Source organism: Falco peregrinus, chromosome 3, assembly GCF_023634155.1.
Source record: "Falco peregrinus isolate bFalPer1 chromosome 3, bFalPer1.pri, whole genome shotgun sequence".
Lineage (NCBI taxonomy): Eukaryota > Metazoa > Chordata > Aves > Falconiformes > Falconidae > Falco > Falco peregrinus.
In genome coordinates, this window is record NC_073723.1 from 93,245,398 (window position 1) to 93,257,878 (window position 12,481).

Here is a 12,481-nt window from a genome sequence, read left to right on the forward strand (position 1 = left end):
GCTGAGGCACTGGGCACAGTGGGAAGGCTTTAATCTGCTGGTGGGAAGCAGCAGACCTGACTGCTGTGGTGGGATGCTCTCCTCCTGCTGGGGGACTCCTTGGCATCCTGCTGAGACCCGCTCCCAGGAGGGAGGCTGGCAGTGCCCGGTGCTGGTACACAGCAGCCAGAGGACTCTGCAAGGTACAGAGCCCCCACGGCCCGACAGCAGCATCAGTCACTTTGGACAGGGCTTGCACAGATGTGCACGCACACGTTATGTGAAGCTTTGGCTAGCAGCAACCCTCCTTCACAACGCTGAATAGCTTGGATCTGCATAGCGAGGAAAAGCCATTTAGCAGCTGTCTTACAACAAAGAAGAAAAAAAAAAAAAAAAAAAAGAGCAGCAGGGGAAACAGACTTTACAATTTACTCTTACAGTAAGAGTAACTAACACCACTTTAGCCAAGTCAGAGTTGCAAGTGAAAGGCAACTTTCTGGATTTAACTATACACCCATCATAAACACTTCCTTGTAGTTTGAAGACATGGTTGTATGAGCAGCTGAGACAATGCAAAGGAATGTGGAAGGGGAAGATAGGAGCCCTTCTCATTTCCTCTCAGTGGAAGCAAGCTGTTAGCTGTGCAACAGGGATGAGTAGACCTATGAGTGTATTTGACATTGCTCAGAAAAAAAATAATTTAAAAAATCCCTAAAAATGTCATTACAATCCTGAACAGTTACAGTTACAAGTATCTGCATGACAGAAAGTAAAATTTCACATGCTGAGCACACCCAAACTGCTGTAGCTGGTTTGGAACAATTAAAAGACAGACACTTTAAATGGTAAATGCAAGCTGCATTTTAAGCTGGGGAAATTGCAAGTGTACTCTAATCTCATCTGATTGTCATCATCACAAGTATAACAACTGCAGTGTTGCATCTTATTGCATTCTCAATTGACCAGTCATACAGCATATACCTCAAATAAAATCAATTCCTTGGGCTTTCTGTCACATTGACAACACACAAGATTTTTAGCAACTGAAATGGCAAAACTGATTAAAATTAGATCCTGCCGCAATTTCTGCATTAACCAAACATCTTCTAACCTCCCAAGAAACCTTAGAAAGATCCTTCTTTTATTCCCCTTCAGCATACCTTAAGATGGTATAAACTTCAAATGTGCTGCCTCAAATGGTACAGTTTTCCCAGGATTCAGGACAACGTTAGCAATGCTTCAAGGGCACCACTGCTCTAGAACACAGTTTGTAGGGGTTAAAATAAGGGTGATGTCCACTGTGTTCCTAGAAGAGTCCATCCCCACTCTGACCATCAGAAAAGGGAAGAAAATTCAGAAGAAAGTACTGAGGAGGAAGAGACCAATAGATTATATGAAGAGTCATAATTTGATTGTACTGAGGGAAGCAATGTAGAGCAAGGAAGATTTATACTTATAAGGAGAGCACTGTAATTCCAATAACCTTTTCCACTCTTGCATAAATTGAGCCCCCAGGCATCTGATAAAAGGCAGGCATAGTCCTTTTTTTGAGCAGCTGGATTGCTCCTACTGCATATTATTTCTTACAACCGGTCTTGTGCAAAGCTATTAAAAATGCAGAAGTGCTGTTTCCAGAAACTCACATCCCATCTCAATGTTAGAACAGCCTGTGACTCCTCTCTAAACAGAAGCTTTGGTATCGTTTAACAGTTAATGGTCACTTTAGGGTGATCCAGTAAGATTTTCCATTCAGCGGATCCCTCTGCGATCACTCCTACTAGATCTGCATCAAGTGACTCAGAGCAAGGAAAGGCTGGTTACATAAACAGAAGGTAGGTGGCTTAACAACCTTGATCTTATCACAGACCTGTCAGTGGAGAGAACTGAATGTTACTGCAGAGCTAGCGCACATGTCAATGCACAGGAAAGGAGTCAGATGTTTTCCACATCCTCCGATCTGGGAATGCTTTGCAGAGTTATTTATCGAGCTGGTTCAGATTACACAGAATAACTTCAGAGCCTGCAGTTTCCAGTGCTTCGCTTGCCTTGCCTAGCCAGGGCCATGCTTGCTACTGAAGAGTCAGGAGAGGAAAACGGAGAATAAAAATCAAGCAATTCTATTGTTTAGAACATTCAGCTGCAAGAGAGGTGAAAATTATAAACTTGGGATGCTCCAGGATCTTACAGCCTCGTACACTTCTGTGAGGGAGGGGAAGAAGGGGGAAAAAAAGAAAGAAAGATAAATCTCACCCTTTATACTGACACCTGACTGGAAGCAAAATTATTTTACAAATAACATCCCTACAGCCCAACACCCAGAGGCTTCCACACTCTGTTTTGGCACTTGCTCATTTTTCAGCCTGGAGCAAGCTTTCTAGCATGCTGCTCCAGCTTTCCAGGATACCTGTTTAAAAAAAAAAATAAAAAATCTTAAGCAGCCACATTTAGCCTCCCTCAGATCAGTGCCTGTGTAATTTACAGGAGTAACAGGTTGGATTGACCTAACTATAAATGAAAAAGATACATCACAGCTGGACACCTTAGCCAGCCTGGAAGCCTTTGCCAAGCTTCTCCAGGCTTTTGAAACACAATCTGATTTTCAACAGCATTCCTACCTTTTTTTTCTTCTAACAGCGAAGGAGAAACAACATGCCTACTCATCCTGCTACTATGTATTGGAGGACACCCCTGCCTCCCCACTCCAACCTGAGATGTTGTCTCCCTTTCAGCAAAGCTATTTCCAGAGCCTATTTACTGGTTCATTCAAGTCTAGACTTTCTAATTTTGCAGCATAATCTGTAGTTCAGTCACCCATGAAACTGCTGAACAGCCTGCAATTGTGCGCAAACGCGCACCATGGCTTGTGCTGTCTGAGCTCAGGTACAGTCGTTAATGATGGCACGCAGCACTTTAACAGGAGGCTTATTAAACCTGCCAGGAGCATTTGCCAGAAAAAATACAACTCTTCCCCCCTCCTCTCCTCCCCCTTAAGTAGTTTAATTAATACCATCATCCTAGTTTTGACTCCAGAAAGCGACAAAAGCACGGACATCAGGAAGGAGACAGATAGGGCATAGGAAGCAATCAGCTGGACGGGAACCCTTGCTTCTCTTCATTCATTTAACACCCAGCAGATCTCCCAAAGGAAGAGGGGACAAGATCAGAGGGTCCATCCCACGGACAACAGCTCATTGCCTTCTCCAGAGGGAAGGTGGATAGCGTCCCTCGCAAGGGCTTAGGCAGACGCTGGCACCAGTGTGGCCTGGGCAGCAGCACGTGAGAAGAGAGAAGAGGGAGCAGGAACTGCTGCCCTCAGCCATAAGAGCTCTTGCATCAGTGTGCCTGCTCATGAAAGCGAGCCCTAAGGAAGGGACCCGTGCTGAGTCAGCTGCAGAATCTGGCCTTCTAGAGAAGCACACAGGAAAGGGCTGCCCTGTGGTCACAGCCAAGGCAATGCCCCAGCGAGACTGAAGTGACCCAGAAGCAACGCCCTCCCCTGCCCTGAGATAATCAAATTTGCTTTCTCCCATGACTTTCACATTTGCCAAGTGTACTTCGTCCCACATGAGTTGCAACCCGCAAGCAGAACTCTTTGCAGTGAGTGGCACACCTCGCTCTCTGTATGAGTCCACAGACACCAGCTGAGCATTACTCAGGCACACGTGTCCCTACTCAGGGCTCCCACACCTCTTCTCCTTCCTCTTGGCCTGTCTGAAGGGAACTCCCTTGTAGGACCAGCTTAGGGCTTTCCACCCCAATGGGTAAACTCAAACCTCCTCTTCTTCAGCTGGGCAGAAGGCCACAGCGCCATGCATCCAACTGTGCCAAGCCAGCAGGGGCAGGATGCCCGTCCTTCCTTCCTGGACATGCATGCAGCAACAAATACTGGAGCGAAACGCACTCTCAGAAAAAATAGCTTTTCCCTTGCTTTCTCTTAAACAACCTGTCCTCCAACCCCTCAATCTATATGCTTTCCTACATTTAACTGCTGGGCAGGGCATACAGCCCTGTCCAACCACTGCAGCCCGAGTGCTCCTTAGCACCCCTTCACCATTTCTCTCTCCAGGAAATTTAATCTGCAGTCCCAGCACCCTTCTCCAACAAGGGGTGGACCATTTCCACAGAAATCTGCTCAGCAAGCATAGCAGGGGACCTAACCAGCATCTCAGCAGACGGCTCCAGCTCTGTGTATCAGATGACTGCTGAGCATGGCATATTGGGAGCCACTTTGCTCTCCTGGTGGGGAGAGTTTCCCAAGGACCTTCCTGGTGCCTCACCACACAAGATGTGTGCCAGCTGCTCAGGAGCACAGGAACCCACCGAAGGTTGGTACCAAGCAGAAAACTGCTTCTGGAAGACGGTAGAAGCTCCCCCCACTCCATATCAGCATGGAACAAAAGCCTTTCAAAGCTGTGTGTGTTCACTGCAAAAGGTTTAAACTGCCTTTCGTTTTCCTAGATCAGGGATCCTCAAACTTTTTAAACGGGGGGCCAGCGCGCAGATCAAGCAGCGGCAGCAGACTGCCTGCCACTTCGTTTCCCCCACCCAACCCCCGGTGTGTGTATGTGTGTGTGGGGTGGTCTGTAAATACCAGGGGCTGGATTGAGGACCCTGGGGGGCCGTATCCGGCCCACTGGCTGTAGTTTGAGGACCCCTGTCCTAGATGATGCAATGACCTATAGCACCTGGGAGGGAAAAGCCCCAGGTTCATTTCTCCTCTGCTTCCCTCCGCAGCAAAAACCATCACCTGCTCAGAGCCTGTCTCTTCCTGCAGGTTCATGAGAAATTTCACCTGAAACTCCTTTTTCCAACAAAACTACAGCAGCTGCAGGAAAACTTCTCAGTTTAACAAATCAACATCCCAAAGTGGTTTCTCTAGACAAGTCCAAAGCAGCTCCAGGCCAGAGGCTACACTTGGAGGCTGCAAGAAGCTAGCTCACTACGACACTGGGGAAAGCCTGCAGAGAAGCACAGGTGGTCTGGGCTCAGTGCTGTCCCTCCACAGAAGGCAAGGCTCATCCCCCGGCTCGCTCTGCACCTTAGGGCAGACAGGTGGGAAAACAGCATTAGGCTATTAAGAGTGCAGTTTGAATGGTGTGGACAACTCAACCTTGGCAACTCTGCGTTTTAAAAACAGCACTTCGGTGCTTCTTCCCGCTCCCAAAGCATCCAGGACTGCTATTGACAATTTCCCTTAGGCAGGCCATAAATCCAAGCACAACTAGCAAGCTCAACACAGTGTAAAAGGATCCCTGTGGCAGGCTAATTACCTTTGCAGGCTATGCAAGCCTGTATACAGTCGCTTCTGCACAGTAGCTTTGAAAACTTCAGCTAATGACTGTCTGGCAGATCAAACTTTCCAGTTTCTATTGTTTTTCTCAGGGCAGCCAGCTGGGAATTCAGGGGCAACAAACCTCCAGGGGAAGAAATGAAGGCCATGAAGAGAAAGGGAAGAGGGGCTATGAAATGGAATAAGACTCCAAAGGAATGCAGTGGCATGCTACAGACTCCAGCAGAAAGGGAAAGACAGTAAATCTAAATTGAGAGAAGGGCTAACAAATTAGGAGTACTGAAATCAAAACCAACATCACCACATAAAAACCCCTGCTACTCCCATTCTCTTAAGACTTGACAGATTAATCCTCTCCTGTTGCTCTGCACCAAGATGACAGCCTTTTTTGTTTGTTTAAATGAAAATATTTAATACAGGAAAACCCTTCCCCTCACCTCCCCAGCCAGAAGGGTCAGAAGATTTACAAGAGGTGCAGGGGCTGCATCTTTCACATTTTCTTACTTCCACACAAGTACACCTATCTACAGGCTGCAGCTAATCTCACAGAGATCTCTCCTACTCCTACTCAGAGATAGTCACTCTACTCCCGCAATGTCTTTCCAGACAGCAGTGGTGATAGCAAACGCTAATTATCAGGGTACGCATATGTGTGTAAATCAGACTCAAATCCTTGCCCTGGATCAAGCAGGGCATGAACTAACCAGGATCTCCCTTTTGCTGAATGAAAGCCTTGGAATGGCATGCTACTGTCTGACCCAAGGTGACACATACACTTGACCTAAGGTGATCATACACTCTTTCCCTCTAATTTCAAAAGGTCCATAATAATAATTTTTTTAAAAAATATTTTAAATAATGTATTATTTTAATAAATAAAGAACAAACCACTAACCAAGAAAAACTAACAAGCTGCATTGGGCTGTCAAAAATCCCAACAAGCCTAATTTCCAAATTTCCAGCTGAATGTCATACTGGTAACGGCTGAAGCCTCCTCCCACAGCTTCCCAATACAAGTGTAATGTCTTCAGTGGTACTTTTGGGTTTTTGGTGAAAAATTCTCACTGGAGATTTTTCACCAAAAGCAAGAGAAGATAAAAATATGTATCTCAGGTACCATATCAGCTATAATGAAGAAGTGCGATACAGAACAAAGTCTCATATAACCTAGCGGGACTTCTTTCCCTTTGCTGCAGACCAAAACCAAAACTGTGGAACTTAATACTATAAAACACTCCATGTAGAGTAAGGATTCTGTGCTAAGTCTCAATGGGTTGGATACCATCTACAACAGGCAGTAAATAAAAATTTATGAACATATGTACAGCAACTTCCAGGGTATAGTTAATACTATTCCAGAGCCATAATAAAGAGTGGGCAATTTTGTGTTTTCCTCAGGTGGTACAGTACTCTGTTAATTACAAGTAGCCAAGGAAGCTGTTAATTACAAGTAGCCAAGGAAGCAGCAGACAGAGCTCTCTGGAGCATATCCAAGGGACACAGATTAAGCTGGTGGCATCACACATGTACTCTCCAAAGGCAAGGCCTCCAAAAGGGGTTTTCAAATGTTTTAGCTACAAGTTTACACATCACCCTAGATATGAAAATATAAACACTCCTTACAAGCTTTCCCTCAAGTTTCTTTACAGTTATTTTTTTCTTCCATGTAACAGACAAAAAGCAACACCACCACCACCCTCCAAAAAAAAAAACCCAATCCCTGATAAAATTACTTCAGGCTCTTCTCACATATTTTTGCCGTACTTTACAGTCCTGAGGTAGGGACACAGGATCTCTTGCTGCAAATAACAGGAATTTCTGAAAAAGTGCCAAGTACATACTGCTAGAGACAGTAAAAGTGGGGAGTCTCCTATCAAGCTCAATACTGCAAGGTGAAATCCACTCCCATTACACATTATAGCTATGACATAGATGACTTCTAGGTTTAAACGACAACAAGCAAACTCTTATATATAACTCTTACATATATATAACTCCTTTACATAACTCTTATAACTCCTAAAATGAGCTCTCAAACAGCTTCACAGATTACTCTGTAGCAACTTAGAGAGACAGCTGCAAAACCTCTAACTCCTTAACAAAACTCAGGCTAAAGCTTTTTCAGTCCATAGGATTCAGGTTTCATCTGTCTGGATGAAAGCAGGAAGCCAGAGAACAGCAAACCACGTATCAATAATTTGGATGGGCGATGAAGGCATACTCACGCAGTGCGTACAGGGAGAGGACTATTCCAGCCAGGCAAAACCCCTCAAAAAACCTGAGTGTGCTGAACATGGTCACGTTCACGGAGAGTGCCACAGTCAATCCAAATATCAAAATGAATATGACAGAGAAGAGCAGTACGGGCCGTCGACCAACCCTAAAAATAAGGAAGTATGAAGAAACAGTGTTAAAAAGCCAGGATGGACATAAAGCTAGATCGTTACAGCTGGCAAAGAGGTGAAAAAGTCATGCAATCCCTTCCAAATATTGCCATCCATTTTAAATTCTTCTCATTATTTTTTTCCTGCTTACTAAAACCCGGATTTCTCAGCCAGCTTTGCATTGACACATTCCTTTCAGATGGGATTAAGCAGGGACAGCACATTGTATTACTGCTTGATTTAACCATCATTTTCGAAGCAGCAAAGATGAACAAGTAAACATCTAGGAACTACTGTAAGGCCGTAAACAAGTCCCTTGGAGATTACAAGCAACTTGTCAAGAGTTTTCAGTAGTAGCATGAGAGAGTCTATGGTACTATATGTTATATGGCACGGTATATTATTTCTCTATAGCTTACAGCCACAAAACTCGCTGCAAAGATCTCCTCTTCCCAACAGACACGTGCTTTTCAGCCCCATCTGCAAGAGGAGCTGGCTCAAAAAACTATTTTTCTTGGCCTTATTGTTGAGGGCAAGCCTAACAGACACGGACCAAGCACAAAACAGGGCTCACGTCACTTCACTGAGCCTTAGGCAGCCGTTAGTTGCACTCACAAGAAAACTGTCCCTCCACCTTGTATCCCCACAGCAGCCACAGGGATCCACAAAACCAGCCCGACTGGAGGGTGAGGAAGAAACCGCTCCAAAAATGAGTGCTGGCAACAGGGGCGTGAGGATCTGCACTGCTCCTTCGCAGGCAGGCTTTGCAGCTGCAACCTGTAGTTGCACGTGTTGGTACACTGCTGACGAGGAGGAAGAGTTACGCTGCCACCAAACTTGGGGAGGCACCTGCTGCAGAGCTTGGGCTTGATGTCAAAGGAACATGAGATTTTTACATCTTACTCTCATGCTTAGTGTTTATAATTCCCCTTTCTCCCCCTCTTCCCGTGCAAGAATGATATGAAGCACCAGAGCACACTGCTATTTTTAAACAATAATTGGGATCATTATGTGGAGATTTCCAAAATTTTTCAACTTGTCAACTCCCACAAGTTTTCCAGTGGAACTGAGGATCCCTTTTAGTCAGCTCCATATGCCATTTCCACAAAGAATATATGAACTTGCTTTTCGTAGGCAGCTTTCACAGACCCATTCAAAGCAGTCTGTCAGCTCCAAGCCAGCCATCAGGTTGAATGTCAGCACAATAAAGAGCATTTAAATCTCACAACTTCGTCCAGTTTCACATGCTGTAGTGTTTCTATTCAAATATTTCAGCAGATTGTTACCAGCAGCTATAAAGTATATTATATATATGCATTCACAATTAGAACTTTGGATTTTGCTTTACTTAAAATAGAGTGAGATCAATAAAATACGGGGTGAAGGGCTGAGAAGGAGACATTGTTATAATTTTTTATATTTTGGGGAACTGGGAGAGTGCACCACTACGTGTGAAAAAGTGTCAATGATTGACAAAGTCACACCTAAGAAGGCAGTGTCATGGCTCCTTGCATGAGGACAGCTTTACATCTGAAAAGAAAATAGTAGCATCACCTGTGGGGCATCTCAAATATTTAACTTCTTGACACTAACCGTTCAAAGTTTTTAAAACAGAATGTGCCACCGTGCAAAGTGAAGACAGCAAGGTCAAAGCAGACTGCTCTCGATCAGCATACAAACCCAGCCCACCAGAAGACAAGCTGCTGTTGAGCTCAGCGTGGGAACTCATCACCACTGCCTCAGTGACATGCAATGCACTAGGAACATGCTGGATACCAGGGCAGTTAACCGCTGTGTGCGTGCTTCAGGTTTTATATTTATGGAACACAAAGCACTTGAGCAGGGAGTGAGGGGAAGTACCTCATGCGAAACCCTGAATACAGAAAAAAAACCCCTATGAATGTTCTGTTATCAGCGAACTGCGCAGACTTTTGCAGCCCTATTTTCGTAATCACCAAGCTGTAATTCATACTAATTAGTGTTTGTGGAAGTGTTTTGTAGATGAAAGGCATTATGCAAACACTCAGAATTAGGAACTTAATTCTCATCACAAGCCTGACCTGCCATTCCCTGGTGTTGATTAGAAAAGACCTCATGGTTAGCATACTTCCATTCCCCTCTTCCCCTCCTCCCACCCTCTGTACTGAGGTTATCCATCATTAGGACATAGAATTTCTTCTACCATTATATAAGCTACGTAAATGAATCATTGCTACTAATGAAGAATCAGGAAATCTGCAAGCCTCCTGGGCCTGTGAGAGCCAACTGAGGCCAGATAAGCCCTCCAGAAAGAGGCATCACCAGCACCTCCTCCCAGACACAAAACTCCTTCCTCACCAAGGCACTTAGCACGTTCCTCAACAATCAAAGCTCCAGGGCAGCTACCAGCCTGGTATTTGGTGATCCACTCGGTGTTTTGACAGGATGGTGTCTTAGAGCATAAAAAAGCCTTTTATATGGAGACAGAATTATCTAACAGTAAATGGAAATGCTTGTGAGAAATTAAACCATACACAATCTCCCTGGTAAAACAGCCCCAGGGTGTGATCTGCTGCCATCCAAACTATCCCAGAGAGAGATTTCTGTGCCACAGAAGTCTCAGCCTACACTGCATAACATTATGTAGATCAATTGCTAAATGCTGCCTGCACAGGTAAATAACTAGGGATACAAGCAACCCCAGGCTTTTGAGGAATCTGCAATCCACACAGCATGACACACAGATGCATCAAAAAGATATTCCTAACATCATCAGAGTTGCACCACACAGGGAGAGGGAATGGTTTGAGAACAAGACCTGCTCTTCCCATGCTCCTACACAGGTACCTTGCCACCCTGAGAAGATTAAACTGATCAAATAGTTCTTCCCATGCTGTTCTTTTGCAGGTTTCCACTCTGTCTTGGGACTTGAATTGGCACAAAGGCTCCAAAAAGCACCAGAGCAGCAAAGCAGGGGCAGTAGCGCGCAAATGGGAGGCAGGGACCTACTGTCTGGATGCTACATGACCAAGGCCACCTGCTCCAGGAGAAAAGGCTTCCACAGAGACCTCAACAGCCTCTGTCCAGAGCAGGCAAAATTGCCAGCGGTGCTCTGCCTCTTGAACAAGTAACTTATTCAGGCATTGAACACAGATGGTCTTCATACAGCCAAACATGTTTACAGACCTTCTTCCTATAGAGCTATCCCAGCATGCATGGCTACTGTATTTGGAACGTAAACCACCCAGTTTACTTAGCAAATGACCCTAATACACTCTATGCTTTTGCCACATACAGCTTTAAAAGCCTTCTTTCAAGAAGGAAAAGCAAAGCCCCTGATGGTACAAAAAGCCCAAAGCATCTTCTAATTATTTAAACTGGAGAGTCATATATAAGGGAAATGAAAACAGATTTTGAAAGTTTGTAATACTTTTATACATTACATTGTTTAAGCCTTCCCTGCCCTTGCTTGGGGCTAACATCCTTTTTTTCTTCTTTTATAGGTACATTACCCTTTGCATCCATCTCTCCACACAACCCCCTGACTTAGTGGAAACTCAAGGTGTGATTAAATAGCAAAGTAAACCCCACTTAGGTCTTCTTTTACCAGCCCCACGTGCTGCTGTGATGTGACAAAAAGACTATCTAGCACAGGACCTCTGCTGAGTCTGTTACATCAGATGGCAGCGATGGGGACTGAAGAGGGGCCTGAGGACCGGCTTTGGTGGCAGCAAACCACGTCCTTTCCGTTCACCCACAGAAGAGCAAGGGGGTCACTATTCCCTCCAGCTACAAAGTTACCCTTTTTCTCCTTCAAACCACAGCTGGAGACTAGGTGCTCCTTAAGCTCTCCTAAACTCACTAGGTGAAAAAGAAAAAAGCTACCTTAATTTTATATCAGGGTAATTTTATGCTGCATTAGCTCAGCTAAGCAGCTCACAAAGGGATCCAAGAAGCGCACGTAGCAGCGCGAAGTATGCACCGAGGACAGAAGTGGATGGAAGAGCAGGATGCTCCTTTTGGTGGCAGAGAGCTATTAAATCTGCTTACTGCAATTCTCTCTTGAAGCCAGTGCCTTTGGCAACAAGTTGTTCATTTATTTGTGACTTATTTGTCAATTAGAGCAGCATTTTCCTAACTTGGGAATAAGTCTGCTTTCTCCACACCGATTCCTTTTCAGGAAAACTGAGCAAGATCCCTCATTCATTTCCCCACTATACTTTCTATGTGTTGTTAACAGCCCTGTTTTACTTTGGTATTTTAATCAAATTCAACTGTATTTCATCATGCATGTTCCCTACTTCACTGGAAAGTCATGATTCCTCACTTGCCTCAAAACTTTTAGTGACTATTCAAGAATTAAGATGCCATTTTGCTGCAGATGCTTGAGCCAAATTACAGCACAGCTGCAGGGGGCCTTTTCTCTCCCAACTGACTGGCGAGTTGCTGAGGCTTTGTAAGATTTCCCTAATAGGCAACTCTTCTTCTTCCTTTCCTGTTTTAATGAATGGCAAAAGAGTTAACTTGGGGCCATTTAAAGCACCAACATTGGCAACCGTGCTGGAAGCCACTCAGATGACTGGGACAGCATTGCAGAGCTATTGTTTCAGATGCTGCAAGTTTCCACTGAAATCACTTGAGTCATGCCTTCAATTTTTCTCCCCTCATCTTTTGCACTACAGGACCGTTTCTTTAAAGAAAAGCTGAACTCTAAGCATAACTGGGGTATTCGATAATGTTTTCACTACTGCAATTTAAGGAATTGCACTCTATGCTTTTACATTTAATACCCCAATATGACACATAAGTCAGCAATTCCCTAACACTACATTGAAATGTTTGCTTAACA

The 12,481-nt window shown here is 44.6% G+C and overlaps 1 protein-coding gene across 5 annotated transcripts in view; it reads right to left on the reverse strand.

Moving 5' to 3' along the window:
- Positions 1 to 12,481, reverse strand: part of SLC22A23 (solute carrier family 22 member 23) — a 113,736-nt gene that overhangs the window by 82,062 nt on the left and 19,193 nt on the right. For all 5 annotated transcript variants that reach the window (XR_008746253.1, XM_055798427.1, XM_055798426.1 and 2 more), the window contains exon 3: positions 7,495 to 7,649. Coding sequence is in view for 4 of the 5 variants with exons in the window: in XM_055798427.1 (XP_055654402.1) it covers positions 7,495 to 7,649 (155 nt within the window). In the remaining variant the exon portion in view is untranslated. The remainder of the gene's footprint in view (positions 1 to 7,494; positions 7,650 to 12,481) is intronic.